Consider the following 17378-nt stretch of genomic DNA (forward strand, 5'->3'; position numbering starts at 1 on the left):
TGGTTGGATGGCATCACAGACTCAATGGACATGAGTTTGGGTGGAATCCAGGAGTTGGTGATGGACAGGGAGGCCTGGTGTGCTCCAGTCCATGGGGTTGCAAAGAGTTGGACATGACCGACCGACTGAACTGAACTGAACTGACATCTGATGCTCTGTTTTCATGAGCTCTGGGGAGGCCACTCTGATCCTTTAAGGCGAGTTTGACCTGGGCCAGAGAAAGGGGCAGACTTTGGGACTGGGATGGACACCTCCAGTCTCAAGATTTCAATCAGCAAAGCAACCTTCCTTAATTACGTAAGAAACAGGCTGGCTCCATGCCAGACCTTGAGACCAATGGAGACAGGCATGGTCCCAAAGCCAGCAGCAGAGGCAATGTTTCCTTCCCCAGGATTTCTCTGCACCAAGTTTCTGCTCCTTCTTCAGGACTGTAACAATCAAGAGTTGGCCCAAAGTCATGGCACATACATCCCTTTAAGACCTTCACTGGGTTAGCTGGCCTTGAGTAAAAGGTCCAGGGAAGGAGCTGGTGAGGAGCGGGGGCAGGGATGGCACACAGAGGAAACAATAGATCTGGAGAGAGTATTTGGGGCAGGTAGTTGTGGTGCTTGGCACACAGTTTTCCAGCCAAATAATAAATAAGGAAATTAGGATAGATTCTCCATCTTTTCAACAAAGTCTAGCAAGCGTTACAAAGTCAGTCTAGGTAAAATGTATGATAGAAGCTTCTTTACAACTAAGTTTGAAACATGGGCCCCAAAACACCTTTCTTCATTTAACTGGGGGATGTTGTTTTTACCTGAGGATGCTCAGGAAAGGCTGAGGAGAGAGTGAATGCTCTACCTGAGCCTTGAGGGATGAGTAATTCACAAGGTGCACAAAAATGAGAGGAATTCTAGATAGAAGAGGCATGGAGACATCGATGGGCTGGGATGGGGGAACTGAGGGTGTAGGAGTGGACAGTGAGAGGACTGCCATATCGCACACTATTGAATAGTAGGCTGCTAGTGGTGACACGCTGGGGGAAAAGGAGCTGAAGGAGGCAAAGCCCAAGCACAGGACCCCCAGCGGGTGGGAAGAGTCAAGGGTCTCAAGTCTCTACTCACAGGTGTTCCTCGGATAGGAAGCTGCACATGGAGATGTCAGAGGAATCTTACCAGTGGAAGTGTGGTGGGAAATGCACTTGGATCCCATGGTAAGCCAACAGCAACTCTAAATGCTGCTTTGTTTCCACTCCTTTGAGTGCTTCAGTCTTGTCTGTACCCCTCCTCCCCAGCCCCAAACTACTTTTTTTTTTCTCCAAACTACAATTTCTGAAGAGACTTGCCTTGAGAACCATTTCTTTTATTAAGGCATCACTTGGACAGCATACAAACAGCACAAGCAGAAACTTCAAGCCCACACGCAGAATAAATTATGATATTTGTATTTAAAAGTGGACAACAGAAGAAGCAGCTGTATTGCCCGGAGGGCCTCCTGGTCCAGTGTCTGGAGACTCACAAGGTGTCAGCAGCCAACGAGAGTCCATGATAACATCTTCTGCAAGACATTAGAGGCAAATGCTCCCCTCTGGACGTATCTAATGAGGCCCATGCTCCTGCATACAAGCATGTGTACACATGCGGATATACACACAGGTGAGGGGCAGGGACCAGCCTGTAAACAACTAGCTCAGCAACAAGTGAAGTGGACCCAGCTGTGTTTTCTCTGTTGGCTCTGGCAGCCGACAAGACCCTGGTACTTTTCTCTCACCAGCTCCCCGGCTGCTGTGGGAGGTGTGGGTGGGCTCCCAGGGCAGTGGCGGCCTGCTTACTGAGGCGAGGAGCCCAGTTTTGTCATCCTGGACTGCAGGTTGAGCACGCTGCAGCTTCCCATGCTACTTTCGCTGTCCAGCCTGCCACACTCGGCCTGCCACTCCCAGAGGAACAAGTGAAGAGATGTGCCCCAGGGAAGTGTATGCACTTGGAATCCTGTGAGCTGTGGCCAACTTCCACATGGGCCCCTCTCCAGCAGTGTGATGCTGTGGAAGCCACCTCCCTCCTCTTAAGCTTCATAATCCCCACCTGTAAAATGGGGATGAGAGTACCTACTTCACGGGATTATCATAAGCAATTACTGATACTTTATATTTCCAAGTACCATGCTAGACTCAAGGTAAATGTGCAAAATCTTTTTTTTTTTTTCTTATCTTCTCCCCAGTTTCTTCCTTTCTATTTTCCTGTTTTCTATTTCCAGGTCAGTGTAGCCATCAGTGGTCATGTTGGGCCAGCTGGCACCCTCTTGACCAATAGGGCCTCTCCAACCTCAACAGGGATTGCCAATACATACTTCTCACTACCGCAAAACTGCACCACTGGCAGGGTCAAAGAAGAGGGGTGACTCAGGTGCCGTCCGAGCCCAGGAGAGAGATCTGGGCTGCCTGACTGTCTCATCAATGATGGTGAGGTGTCACAATGGTGTGAAGAGATGGACACAAAATAGAGATGTACAGGTGGCTCTGAGATGAGTCTGACTGGAAGCTGGGACGGAGAGGTGGTGCTGTTCGCAATCTTGAGCAGAAACAAACCACCCCCTGCCGAGAGTGGACCATCTAAGTCCATAGGAGATATTTTCTTAGCAGGTTGGCCACCAAAAAGCCAATTTGATGAATTACAGTCCACAACTCTGGTTCTGCAGAAATTTTCTTTCCACTTCTGCATCTGTCTGTCCACCCAGCCATCCATCTGGTATATATATAGTTTTGTACATTACAGGCTGACCAGAACAGAAGACCCTTTGTGCTCATTTAGCACCGTTTTATCTAACGGGTATCTTTTATGGGCATTCAGCTGGAGTCTCTTACAGGAATGCTGTGAGGTAGTAACAAAACAGGCAATATCCCTCTGTATATATCAGGAAGTGCTCAAGGTACCATGGTGCTCAAATGAGCGCATGAACGCGGGACAGGCACTGGTCTGTTCCCTGAAGGCCACAGCGGGCCACGCTATGGCTTATCCCGACAGAGCCCTAGGTCCAGACTTGCTCTGCTGGTCACACCAGTGTGGGTTTCAAATCATCTTTGAAGTTCACGATAGGCTTCGAGCGGGCCAACAGCTTTTCCCAGGAAGCCAGCGCCCCTGCAGGCTCAGGGTCGGTATCTGACGATCCACTGTCACTGGAGTCAGAGGAGCTCTGGAAGCAAATCTCGCAGTAGGGCCGGTGGCAGCGGCAGAAGAGCTCGTCTGAGCTGCTGGATTCGGTGTCAAGGTAGCTACTCGGAGAAGACAAGGAGGGGCAGCCTGGGGACGCTGGGGGCTGCCGCTGCCCAGGCAGGTCGGGGGAGGCCTTGGATGGGCGTGGGGTAGCGGGACACAGCTTCCGGCCAGAACCGGAAGACTTTTGGGGAAAGGATGTGAGGCTCTGTTCGGTTCCCTGGGGCTCTGCCTGGCGCTGTGTGAGGCCCTCTAGGGCGCCTGGCTTGCCTCGAGGAGCAGGGAGTACTAAAGGATTCCCAGAAGAGGGTCTTGCTACCCTGGGATCAGCAGTTTGGGGGTCCAGGCAGGGGCTGTCCCTGTCCTGTACATTTTGCCCAGAAATGACCCTGTTTACCCGATGCCCCACATAGGAGGGTACAGCGCCTAGAAAGTGTGAGCAAGCCCGCTGTGCCGCCCGCCTTCTCCTCACCATGGAGGGGCTGAAGCCTGGCTCCTTGGAGAGGGGCACCTTCTGGGGGCTGTGGGCAGCATTGCTTTTCCAGGGCTGCTGGGGACAAGACAAGGAAGAGAGGAGGGGAGCCCCAGGGCCCAGGCCCAGATCTTGGAGGACTTCCTGAAGTTTCTCCCTGATCACTGAATTGACTCTTGACAGTTGCTCTTGGGGCCCTTCTGAGTTCTCTACCTGCCCATGTCTCTGGGGAACAGAGCCTTCTTCACTTTGCATGAGACACTGGTTGAGGGCCATGGGTACCTGGTCTCTTCTTTCTGCAGTCTGGCTTTGCTCAGCCCATGGCTTCTGGCTGCAGCCCAAATGTAACGGATTAGAAAGGTCTTTCAGGTCAGAAATTTTCTGCTTCTGCCCTGTGGAGGGGCTGGTGTCCTTCACAGGCCCCTTGAGGCCTTCTACACTTGAGGCCAGCACTGAGGTACTCTGGGGGTCCTGGGTGGCCGCACTGGTATCATTCTGAGAGTCAGAGAGGCATTCTGAAGGCCCTTGAGGTGCCAGTCTATGGGCAGAGGCTGTGGCCAGGATGTCCTTGTGGTGGGAAGAGGCAGGTGGCACAGCCTCCTCTGGGAGGTCAGAGGAGCACCCTGCTGACATCAGTCTCACCAGCTTCTCTCTGGCATTGTTTACTTGTTCTTGCAGGCTTTCAATCACAGCATTTTTCTATAAAACAAAAGCAAAACTATCAACAAAAGATGCTGCTGAGGGTTTTCACCGTGTCTCCCATGGTGGAGAGATCTCAGTTTAAATCCATTTCTCCATATACTAGCTGGTGATCTTAGGCCCTGAGGAGGCACCTTCTTGAAGTGAAATGAGATGATGCATATAAAGGGTTTAGCACAATAAACTGACATATGTGCTCAGTGAAGATTAACTATCATTTATTGTTGTATGATCTTAATCCCCCCATATGTCCCCAAACTGTAGCACTGTCTGCAATAAGAGAGGTTGCGGGGAGTGAGGCGGGGGGTGCACAGTCTAGCTGCATGCTGGCTGCTGCAGACCCTCTCAGAACTGAGGAGGGGGTCAGGTCGCTCTGTAGAACTGCAGTCTAAACAGTGTTTGGGATGGCCCATCTCTGGGTATATCAATCACACTTTTGCAAAATACAGATGACTTTGAGGCACCTGTGAAGGGGATGAAGGACTGGGGAAACAAGCATCCTACCTCTTGCTAAATAGCCTAGAAAATGGGGAGAACACGGAAATGATACATTCCTGGGCCAGTGCGACAAGACTGGAGCCAAGGGTGGAGGTGGGGTTTAGGGTGGAGTGAGAATATCAGGTTGGTGTTATCACCTCCCTCTGCTGACACATGGGGGTGAGAGGCCAACACTATCATGTGACACTATCAGCTGTTGGTATCTCCCAAAGAAGTGCAGGGATCAGAATTACTGGAGAAGCTGAGCCGCCTACCTGCTGCTTGGCTGTTAGTTGATAAACAGGCTGTGCCTAGGATGATGGCAGGTGACAGCTACAGAGATATGCCATTCCAACTGCAGGACCATGGGGCACGAAGCAGGAGGAGGACTAACGGCAGTGTGTGCCCTGAGAACCCTCTGGTGCTACAGCAGCTGTTTGCCTAGTTCAGACCTGATGTCCACCTTCTGAAATTTCTGTTTGAAGGCAGTGGAGCAGGAAAGAGATCATCATGGGGAACTGATGGTGTTGGGGCAGATGACATGGTTGAGGGTTTGGGGACGGGTTTATGGAAAATTCTTCAAGAGATGGGAATACTAGACCACCTGACCTGCCTTTGAGAAACCTGTATGCAGGTCAGGAAGCAACAGTTAGAACTGGACATGGAACAACAGACTGGTTCCAAATAGGAAAAGGAGTACGTCAAGGATGTATATTGTCACCCTGCTTATTTAACTTCTATGCAGAGTACATCATGAGAAACACTGGGCTGGAGGAAGCACAAGATGGAATCAAGACTGCCAGGAGAAATATCAATAACCTCAGATATGCAGATGATACCACTCTTATGGCAGAAAATGAAGAAGAACTAAAGAGCCTCTTGATGAAAGTGAAAGAGGAGTTGGCTTAAAGCTCAACATTCAGAAAACTAAGATCATGGCATCCGGTCCCATCACTTCGTGGCAAACAGATGGGGAAATAGTGGAAACAGTGGCTGACTTTATTTTGGGGGGCCCCCAAATCATCACAGATGGTGACTGCAGCCATGAAATAAAAAGACGCTTATTCCTTGGAAGGAAAATTATGACCAACCTGGACAGCATATTAAAAAGCAGAGACATTACTTTGTCAAAAGGTCTGTCTAGTCAAGGCTATGGTTTTTCCAGTGGTCATGTATGGATGTGAGAGTTGGACTATAAAGAAAGCTGAGTGCCGAAGAAATGATGCATTTGGACTGTGGTGTTGGAGAAGACTCTTGAGAGTCCCTTGGACTGCAAGGAGATCCAACCAGTCCATCCTAAAGGAGATCAGTCCTGGGTGTTCATTGGAAGGACTGATTTTGAAGCTGAAACTCCAATACTTTCGCCACCTGATGTGAAGAGCTGACTCATTTGAAAAGACCCTGATGTTGGGAAGGATTGAGGGCAGGAGGAGAAGGGGACGACAGAGGATGAGATGGTTGGATGGTATCACTGACTCAATGGACATGGGTTTGGGTGGACTCTGGGAGCTGGTGATGGACAGGGAGGCCTGGTGTGCTGCGGTTCATGGGGTCACAAAGAGTCGGACATGACTGAGCGACTGAACTGACTGAACTGTTGCCATCCCCTTTAGAAGTTCAGGATGAGTATTTAGATGTCCATTTATTGCAAACATGGGTTTCCCTGGTGGCTCAGCTGGTAAAGAATCTGCCTGTAATACGGGAAACCTGGGTACAGTCCCTGGGTTGGGAAGATCCTCTGGAGAAGGGAATGGCTACCCACTCTAGTATTCTGGCCTGGAGAATTCCATGGACTGTATAGTCCATGGGGTTGCAAAGAGTTGGACACAACTGAGTGATTTTCACTCTACTGCAAGCATGCTCAGTTGCTCAGTCAAATCTGACTCTTTGTGACCCCATGGACTGTAGCCCACCAGGCTCCTCTGTCCATGGGATTCTCAATGCAAGAATAGTGGAATGGGTTGCCATGCCCTTCTCCAGGGGATCTTCCCAACCCAGGGATCAAACCTGTGATTCCTGTGACTCCTGCATTGCAAGCAGATTCTTTACCCACTGAGCCACCTGAGAAGCCTATTCATTTATTATGCCCTAGAAATAAAAGGGCGTTTCCCTTCTTTAGGATTCCTGACACAAGTCACCTATGGACAAGCCCATGGTTTCTTCTCGAGTTGATATGGAAGAGCTAATTACTGTACAGCACAGGGACTGCTACCCAGTGCCCTGTAGTGACCTAAATGGGAAGGAAATCTAAAAACGCAGGGATATATGTATACGTATAGCAGATTCACTTTGCTGTATGGAAGAAACTAACACAACATTATATAGCAACTGTACTCCAATAAAAATTAAGAAAGATATGGAAGAGTTGCCCAGAAGTGACTCTTTGAGGGAACAGTAAATTAAGTAAACTAGTCTGACAGTAGTCTTCTGGCAGCAACTCCAAGATTGCTTGGACTTATAAGCCTGGAGGCGCCTTATAAGCAGGAGGTGATTTTTCTGACTATGGTACTCCCAGTTTCATCCTGATTTATTTTAGTCTGCTCTTATCCTCGGGAGAGAGTTCCGGACCAGTGAGCAACTGGTGAATAAGCGGAAGGACTTGCAGCAGAGCGCCTGCCTGTTCACCCTTCTCAGGCGCAGAGCACTGAGGGCTGGGTGGTGTCGGGGAAACATAGGTGATTCAAGGACTTGCCAGGAGCAGAGTGGGTGAGTCACAGGAAGACATTCACTCAGGCTCTTCGATAACTGGGTGGTGCCAGGTATCTCCCTGAGGGGGTGGCTGTGCTGGCTGCACTGGAGGTACCCCAACTCTCTTTCTTTTCACCAGCCCTTACTTGTGAAGCCCACCTTCCACATTCTCAGGCTGGCTTCAGGAGGCCTCTGCCGTCTCACAGAGTTGGGAGGAAGCCATTAGCTGATGACAACTGCCCCAGCAAGCAAACTGTGCTGCCTTCTTGTGCCTTATTTACAAATTTCTCCTTGTATGGTGTGGCATGTGCACGCTCAGTTGTGTCTGACTCTTTGTGACCCCATGGACTATAGCCACCCAGGCTCCTCTGTCCATGGGATTTTCCAGGCAAGAAATACTGGAGTGGGTTGTCATTTCCTTCTCCAGGAGGCCTTCCCGCCTCAAGGACTGAACCCATGTCTGTTGTATCTCCTGCACTGACAGGTAGATTCTTTACCACTTGTGCCACCTGGGAAGCCTATCACAGTATAAGAAAACAGTATAAACATCTGATTGGGAGGAATACTCGTCTCCAGCAAACCAAACATCTGAAGCTGGCTGGTGACAGATTTAGAAACGGTCAGCCTAATCAGTAAATCTCCCTTCTTACAGAAAAGGAAGTGGAAATTTGTTTTCACGGTGGCTGCATACTAATCAGAGGCGTGGTTTGCCATTGTTAGACCAAAATCTGACAGACCATGGCGGCTGCACTGAAATGAGCTTATTAACAATTACTTTTGGCATACCCAGTGAAGCAAAACATCTGTGGGGATGTTTCATAGGCTGCAGGCCACAGGGAGAAACAGAATATCTTGTTTCTGTGCTCCAAGGAAGAAAAGTAATAGGTGAATTTCCTCTGCTGCAGAATGTACAGGGAAGTCCCTCCAGCTCTGGAAGGGTTTTTACCTGCTGGCTTCCACACAACCTGGGAACTGAAGGTGGATGCTGCCCCAAATAGCCTCTGGGGACCCCAGCCACAGGGAAGTGGGGGAAGAATGAGAAAATGAACCACCCAGACCATGGGAAAGTAGGAGGACACCAGGGTGGTAGAGGGGCTGCAGAGGAGGGAAGTGCAGCCAAGAAGCTGGACTCAGGGAGGCAAGAGAGACTGCTGTGTTTATGTCCTGGGCAGGGCTGGAGGTGGGGATGCAGATGCTGGAGCCTCTCCTGGCCTGCCACAGGGCCCTGGGATGGGCTGCTGGTTCTCAGGCCTGTTCTGGAAATATGTTCCAGGTGTGGGGAGTCGGGGGCAGGAGGCCAGCATTTTACTGCCTAAGCATCTGCTCCCTATTATAGCTCTTCCTCTGTAGACTAGAGGCATCTTTCTGGATACAGCAGATTCAGTCACTGCGTGGGAAACAGGGTAGCATGGCAGGAGTACAAAAAGCACGTCACAAATTACCATAAGGCTAAAGAGTCAGGCCACTTGGCTGTTCCAACATGAGCTGATTGTGAATGAAAACCATGCTGGGTGTTCTCGCCAAGTTTCTGGCCTTCTGTTTAGCTGGGAGAAAAAAAGCTTCTTTGAAGATTTCAGAGTATCAATGGCAATGCTACTGCCTTGCCAGGTGGGAAGAAATCTGGCTTTGAAAAAAGGTCCTGACTGCTTCATAAATAGTAAAGACAAGAAGTATACTCTGATGGATAAAAATGGTCCAGAACAGAAGGAATGGTGTGAGAGACTGAGGGGACCTGGGGAGCTGAATTCTTTCACAGGTTGCATTTCATAGGTCCCCAACACACCATCCTTTTGCACAGGGACTACTGATACCCAAGTGTTAGTCTAATACGAAAAAGTGTAGTTTCCCAAATAGCATTACCCAGGTATGTTCTGTACTAAAAAAATTATATGGAATATAATTTAGTTAGTGTGAAAAAAACTACTAATTCCTCTGGGCCCCATGCCTCCCCAAGTTTTCCCATGTGCTTTCTTCAAGCCCATACCACTCTGCCCAGTTCTGGGAGAGGTGCCAACTTTGGCTCAAGATCAGAAGAAAGAAGGACTAGGGGCTGCCCTGTACCCTGCTTAGTGCTACTATGATATTCAAGGCTCTATTCATTCTCTTCCCCATATTTAGATACTTTTTAATTTTCTGGGTTGGTGGGATGACAAAGATTTCTAGTTGGCACCTGGAAAAGATAGTAAAGGACCCTAGAGGATCTTGGAAACAAGGGCACCATGCTATGTAAAGAAAGAATGTATCCTACAGAAGATGCCAGCACGAACTGCTACTCAGGGACTTTACAATGCTGTTCCCCACACTTGGAATGCTTTTCCCTGCACTCTTAGCCTGGTCAATCTATAGTTAACTTCAGCTCTCAGATTAGTGAGTCTTTTCTGACCACTCTAAATTAGATTCTCCTGTCCTCACCATTCACTACTCTTTCTTCCCACTCGTTTCTTGCCTTCATAATTCTTATCACCATTTATAACTGTATGGCTACTTGATCAGTCTCTATTTCCTCCACTACACCATGAGCTTCATGAAGGTAGAGACTCTTTTGTTCCTCAGCACTTAGCACAATGCCTGGCACACATCTGTCCAATGAATGAATGAAGTGGGTGAGGGTCAGCAACAGGAGCAGCGGCTGGGGAAACGCTGAGGTTTTGCTTGCTAAAAAAGCAAGAGAGTTCCAGAAAAACATCTATTTCTGCTTTATTGACTATGCCAAAGCCTTTGACTGTGTGGATCACAATAAACTGTGGAAAATTCTGAGAGAAATGGAAATAACAGAGCACCTGACCTGCCTCTTGAGAAATCTGTATGCAGGTCAGGAAGCAACAGTTAGAACTGGACACGGAACAACAGACTGGTTCCAAATAGGAAAAGGAGTACATCAAGGCTGTATATTGTCACCCAGCTTAATTAACTTCTATGCAGAGTACATCATGAGAAACGCTGGGCTGGAAGAAGCATAAGCTGGCATCAAGATTGCTGGGAGAAATATCAATAACCTCAAATATGCAGATGACACAACCCTTATGGCAGAAAGTGAAGAAGAACTAAAAAGCCTGTTGATGAAAGTGAAAGAGCAGAGTGAAAAAGTGAGCTTAAAGCTCAACATTCAGAAAACGAAGATCATAGCATCTGGTCCCATCACTTCATGGCAAATAGATGGGGAAACAGTGGAAACAGTGTCAGACTTTATTTTGGGGGGCTCCAAAATCACTGCAGCCATGAAATTAAAAGACGCTTACTCCTTGGAAGAAAAGTTATGACCAACCTAGATAGCATATTGAAAAGCAGAGACATTACTTTGCCAACAAAGGTCCATCTATTCAAGGCTATGGTTTTTCCAGTGGTCATGTATGGATGTGAGAGTTGGACGGTGAAGAAAGCTGAGTGCCGAAGAATTGATACTTTTGAACTGTGGTGTTGGAGAAGACTCTTGAGAGTCCCTTGGACTCCAAGGAGATCCAACCAGTCCATCCTAAAGGAAATCAGTCCTGAATGTTCATTGGAAGGACTGATTTTGAAGCTGAAACTCCAATACTTTGGCCATCTGATGCAAAGAGCTGACTCATTTGAAAAGACCCTGATGCTGGGAAAGACTGAGGGCATGAGAAGGGGACGACCAAAGATAAGATGGTTGGATGGCATCACCGACTCTATGGACATGAGTTTCAGTAAATTCCAGGGGTTGGTGATGGACAGGGAGGCCTGGTGTGCTGCAGTCCATGGGGTCGCAAAGAGTCAGACATGACTAAGTGACTGAACTGAAGGGAAACCTTGTGTGCACCAGGACCCAGTAGAAAGGAGCAGTGACCCCACAAGAGACTAATCAGACTTGCCCGTGAGTGTCCAGGAGTCTCCAGCAGAGGCATGGGTTGGTGGTGGCCTGCTGCAGGGTCGGGAGCACTGAGTGCAGTGGGGCCTTTTGAAGAAAGTCACCACTATCTTCATTACCTCCACCATAGTTTGGCCTCAGGTCAAACAACAGGGAGGGAACACAGCCCCACCATCAACAGAAAATTGGATTAAAGATTTAGAGAGCATGGCCCTGCCCATCAGAACAAGACCCAGCTTCCCCCTCAGTTAGTCTCTCCCATCAGGAAGCTTCCATAAGCCTCTTATCCTAATCCATCAGAGGGCAGACAGAATGAAAACCATGATCACAGGAAACTAATCAAACTGACCACATGGACCACAGCCTTGTCTAACTCAATGAAACTATGAGCCATGCCTTGTAGGGCCACCCAAGATGGACAGGTCATGGTGGAGAGTTCTGATAAAACGTGGTCCACAGGAAAAGGGAATGGCAAACCACTTCAGTATTCTTGCCTTGAGAACCCTATGAACAGTATGAAAAGGCAAAAAGATAGGGCACTGAAAGATAAACTCCCCACGTCGGTAGGTGCCCAATATGCTACTGGAGAACAGTGGAGAAATAACTCCAGAAAGAATGAAGAGATGGAGCCAAAGCAAAAAAATACCCAGTTGTGGATGTGACTGGTGATAGAAGTAAAATCCAATGCTGTAAAGAACAATATTGAATATTGAAACTCTGTATTCAAATGGGTATATCTTTCCTTTTCTCCTTTGCCTTTTGCTTCTCTTCTTTTCTCAGCTATTTAAAAGTCCTCGTCAGACAACCATTTTGTCTTTTTGCATTTCTTTTTCTTGGGAATGGTCTTGATCCCTGCCTCCTGTACAATGTCACAAGCCTCTGTCCATAGTTCAAGGTAAATTGGAAGTGGTCAAACAAGAGATGGCAAGAGTGAACACTGACATTTTAGGAATCAGCGAACTAAGATGGACTGGAATGGGTGAATTTAACTCAGATGATCATTATATCTACTACTTTGGGCAGGAATCCCTTAGAAGAAATGGAGTAGCCTTCATAGTCAACAAAAGAGTCTGAACTACAGTACTTGGATGCAATCTCAAAAATAACAGAATGATCTCTGTTTGTTTCCAAGGCAAACCATTCAATATCACAGTAATCCAAGTCTATGCTCCAACCAGTAATGCAGAAGAAGCTGAGTACAAAACGGAGCAGGTCAAAGGCTAATAGAGTTTGGCCAAGAGAATGCACTGGTCATAGCAAACACCCTCTTCCAACAACACAAGAGAAGACTCTACACGTGGACATCACCAGATGGTCAATATCGAAATCAGATTGATTATATTCTTTGCAGCCAAAGATGGAGAAGCTCTATACAGTCAGCAAAAACAAGACCAGGAGCTGACTGTGGCTCAGATCATGAACTCCTTATTGCCAAATTCAGACTTAAATTGAAGAAAGTAGGGAAAACCATAGACCATTCAGGTATGACCTAAATCAAATCTCTTATGATTATACAGTGAAAGTGACAAATAGATTCAAGGGATTAGATCTTATAGAGTGCCTGAAGAACTATGGACAGAGGCTTGTGACATTGTACAGGAGGCAGGGATCAAGACCATTCCCAAGAAAAAGAAATGCAAAAAGGCAAAATGGTTGTCTGACGAGGCCTTTTAAATAGCTGAGAAAAGAAGAGAAGCAAAAGGCAAAGGAGAAAAGGAAAGATATACCCATTTGAATACAGAGTTTCAAAGGATAGCAAGGAGAGATAAGAAAGCCTTCCTCAGTGATCAGTGCAAAGAAATAGAGACCAATAGAATGGGAAAAACTAAAGATCTCTTCAAGAAAATGAGAGATACCAAGGGAACATTTCATGCAAAGATGGGCACAATAAAGGACAGAAATGGTATGGACCTAACAAAAGCAGAAGAGTTTAAGAAGAGGTGGCAAGAATACACAAAAGAACTATACAAAAAAGATCTTCATGACCCAGATAACCATAATGGTGTGATCACTCACCTTGAGCCAGATATCCTGGAATGTGATGTCAGGTGGGACTTAGGAAGCATCACTATGACCAAAGCTAGTGGAGGTGATGGAATTCCAGTTGAGCTATTTCAAATCCTAAAAGATGATGCTGTTAAAGTGCTGCACTCAATATGCCAGCAAATTTGGAAGACTCAGCAGTGGCCACAGGACTGGAAAAGGTCAGTTTTCATTCCAATCCCTAAGAAAGGCAATGCCAAAGAATGTTCAAACTACCATACAATTGCACTTCTCTCACACACTAGCAAATTAATGCTGAAAATTCTCCAAGCCAGGCTTCAATAGAATGTGAACTGTGAACTTCCAGAAAGTTCAAGCTGGATTTAGAAAAGGCAGAGGAACCAGAGATCAAATTGCCAACATCAGTTGGATCATACAAAAAGGAAAAGAATTCCAGAAAAACATCTACTGCTGCTTTATTGATTATGTCAAAGCCTTTGACAGTGTAGATCATAACAAACTGTGGAAAATTTTTCAAGAGATGGGAATACCAGACCACCTGACGTGCCTCCTGAGAAATCTGTATGCTGGTCAAGAAGCAACAGTTAGAACTGGACATGGAACTTCAGACTGGTTCCAAATTGGGAAAGGAGTACGTCAAGGCTGTACATTGTCACCCTGCTTATTTAACTTATATGCAGAGTACATCATGAGAAATGCCGGGCTGGATGAAGCACAAGCTGGAATCAAGATTGCTGGGAGAAATATCAATAACCTCAGATATGCAGATTACACCACCCTTATGCAGAAAGTGAAGAAGAACTTAACAGTCTCTTGATGAAAATGAAAGAAAAGAGTGAAAAAGTTGGCTGAAAAGTCAACATTCAGAAAATGAAGATCAGGGCATCTGGTCCCATCACTTCATGGTAAATAGATGGGAAAACAATGGAAACAGTGTCAGACTTTATTTTTTTGGACTCCAAAATCACTGCAGATGGTGACTGCAGCCATGAAATTAAAAGACACTTGCCCCTTGGAAGGAAAGCTATGACCAACCTAGACAGCATATTAAAAAGCAGAGACATTACTTTGCCAACAAAGGTCTGTCTAGTCAAAGCTATGGTTTTCCAGTGGTCATGTATGGATGCGAGAGTTGGACTATAAAGAAAGCTGAGCGACAAAAAATTGCTGCTTTTGAACTGTGGTGTTGGAGAAGATTCTTGAGAGTCCCTTGGACTGCAAGGAGATCCAATAAGTCCAACCTAAAGGAAATCAGTCCTGAATATTCATTGGAAGGACTGATGCTGAAGCTGAAACTCCAATACTTTGGCCACCTGATGTGAAGAACTGACTCATTTGAAAAGACTCTGATTCTGGGAAAGATTGAAGGAGGGAGGAGAAGGGGACAACAGAGGATGAGATGGTTGGATGGCATCACCAACTCGATGGACATGGTTTGAATAAGCTCTGGGACTTGGTGACGGACAGGGAGGCCTGGCATCCTGCAGTCCATGGGGTCGCAAAGAGTCAGACACTACTGAGCAACTGAATTGACCTGAAGGGAGACCAGGATGGCCAGGAAGTGGAGAAATGGAAAGAGATGGAATGTTAGCAATGAGGCAACGGGGGCCCACCAATGCATGACTGGAGTTCTTTCTAGAGAAGCCAGCAGGCAGGGGTCTGGCTTACTTCTGTGAGGAGTCTCTCCATGGAGTTTTTCTCTCCTCTAACGTGGCAATTCTGCTCCTCACCATACTGGGTGTGCAAGCTTTTGCTGGGAGTGCTGAAATATTTGGCCATGCGTCTGATTGTTTGGTTTTCGTCTTCAAATGCCTTCCATTGCTTCAGCTGTTAGAGAAAAGAACACATGTTATTTATTTAATTACACACCCAGAAACATTCTCTTACTCTTTCTCAAAAACACCAAGGAATGACAGCATCACAGACACACAAATGGACAAATTATTCTCTCCTCAGAGTGTACTTTGGAAAGTTCACAGACAGCAATAACAGAAGGTTTTAGAGAATGTTAAGGTTATAGTGTTTAAAAAATGCCAAAGGAAGATGATGACAGGTTGATGAAACAGAACAATCTCTGCTGGACCCATCAACTGACCCACTGCTGGACTGTCAGAGAAAACCAGGGCTGAGACATACTTCTGGGGCCACATTCTTAAGCCAAAGTTCAAGCTAAACACCATAGGTTTCAAATGAAGCTGGTTTTAGCTGTATGTAGCTGTTCTTCATTATTCTTATTTGTTGAGTGACTGTGCTTACTGCCACTGAAAGCCCACTTCCCTCTGCTGCTGCAGCTGCTAAGTCGCTTCAGTCGTGTCCGACTCTGTGCGACCCCACAGACAGCAGCCCACCAGGCTCCTCTGTCCCTGGGATTCTCCAGGCAAGAATACTGGAGTGGGTTGCCATTTCCTTCTCCACTAGTTCCCTCTAGAGGACTTCTAACCCAAATCAGTAATCAAAGCTCACACACAGAAAAAACCACAAATGTCAGTAAAAATCAATAAAAATGACAGAACATTAGGTCTGTGATCTGACCATCTTTTTTCCTTGACAAATCAAGAAAGACTCAGAAGGAGTTTGACTTGTTTAGGTCCACATGGCAACACTTAGTAGCAGTCATGGCTGTAACCAGGTTGCTGTGCCACATTGCACATTCTCAATGCAGCTGAGGAAGACAGATAATCAACTGTGAGGGTCCTGGGGAATGTTTTTCAGAAGATACTGGTTTTCAGAACTGGTCTATGGATGCACAGGTTGGTTTAGTTTAACAGGCATGGGGCTGAACAGAGGACATTTGCTAAGAGGGCTATGCTTCTGAGCCTCTGAGACACTCCTGGTGAATGCCAGTGACATGATGCCAGGGGAGGACACAGGGCTGGAGGCATCTCCTTTTCCCCTAGAAATTCTCATAATGAAGAGCCCCAGTGATGGGCTCTGGACACTTTGGCACGTTATCTCTAGAAATGATGCTGAGGGGTCTGCAGGGTGCCTCCCAGGGATCCTGGGATGTCTTTGCTCTCTCATCAGACATTTGCTGAGCTCTGGCTTTGGAAGGTAGGTAAGTTTCATGTCTCAGATTCTAAATCTCACCATCAATTTCAATACCATGTTCTCCATAAGTCCTCTTGGGTCCCCTGTTAACTCAGCACGAGTCCTTCATGGTATCGGGAGTCTATGTGACCTGTGCGGGTCAGGCCAGGAACCTGCCCTGTCAGATGCCCTTCTTGAAGGCCCCCTTCCTAGGGCACTGTCATCTCACCACTCAGCTCAGGAGTTACTGGAGCCCAGCACTGCAGGTCCACTCTATGGCTGTGGGTGAGTGGCACTGACCTCCAGCGCTGCTCTCCTAGCACTGGCCCTGGCAGTGTCACAGTATCTCTGTGGTCCCTCAGGTCCCCTCATCTCCCTAGCTTTTCCTTTCTCTCCCCCTAGCACCTCCAGCCCAAGCCTTCCCTGCAGAGCTGCTGGAGAAGCTGCTCAACATTTGTGTAAGGATGCTTCCAAGACTTTTGATATGTCTATCCTAAAGGAGATCAGTCCTGGGTGTTCATTGGAAGGACTGATGTTGAAGCTGAAACTCCCAATACTTTGGCCACCTGATGCGAAGAGCTGACTCATTTGAAAAGACCTGATGTTGGGAAAGATTGAGGGCAGGAGGAGAAGGGGACGATAGAGGATGAGATGGTTGGATGGCATCACCAATTCGATGGACATGGGTTTGGGGTAAACTCAGGGAGTTGGTGATGGACAGGGAGGCCTGGTGTGCTGTGGTTCATGGGGTCGCAAAGAGTTGGACATGACTGAGTGACTGAACTAAACACCATAAACTGGCTGGGTGAAGTCAGGGTGCCCCTGACTAAAAGCCCCTGCCCCTCCAATCTCACCCCCCTTAATCCCCCATTTGTGAAGGTCCTAGTCCTTAAGACCTGAGGATTTCTGAAGTATGGCTATAAATGACCCTTAGGTCACAATTTCAGGACCTCTCCATGGCCCTTCCTTCAGGACAGACAGTCTTGTTTTC

The 17378-nt window shown here is 47.2% G+C and overlaps 1 protein-coding gene across 1 annotated transcript in view; it reads right to left on the reverse strand.

Moving 5' to 3' along the window:
• Positions 1-3030: 3030 nt before the first annotated feature.
• Positions 3031-17378, reverse strand: part of GPR156 (G protein-coupled receptor 156) — an 81962-nt gene continuing 67614 nt past the window's right edge. The window contains exons 8-9 of the mRNA XM_052647427.1: positions 15029-15187; positions 3031-4362 (exon numbers count right to left, since the gene is read on the reverse strand). Of these exons, the coding sequence (XP_052503387.1) occupies positions 3031-4362; positions 15029-15187 (1491 nt within the window). The remainder of the gene's footprint in view (positions 4363-15028; positions 15188-17378) is intronic.

This window comes from Budorcas taxicolor, chromosome 1, assembly GCF_023091745.1.
Source record: "Budorcas taxicolor isolate Tak-1 chromosome 1, Takin1.1, whole genome shotgun sequence".
NCBI classification, from domain to species: domain Eukaryota; kingdom Metazoa; phylum Chordata; class Mammalia; order Artiodactyla; family Bovidae; genus Budorcas; species Budorcas taxicolor.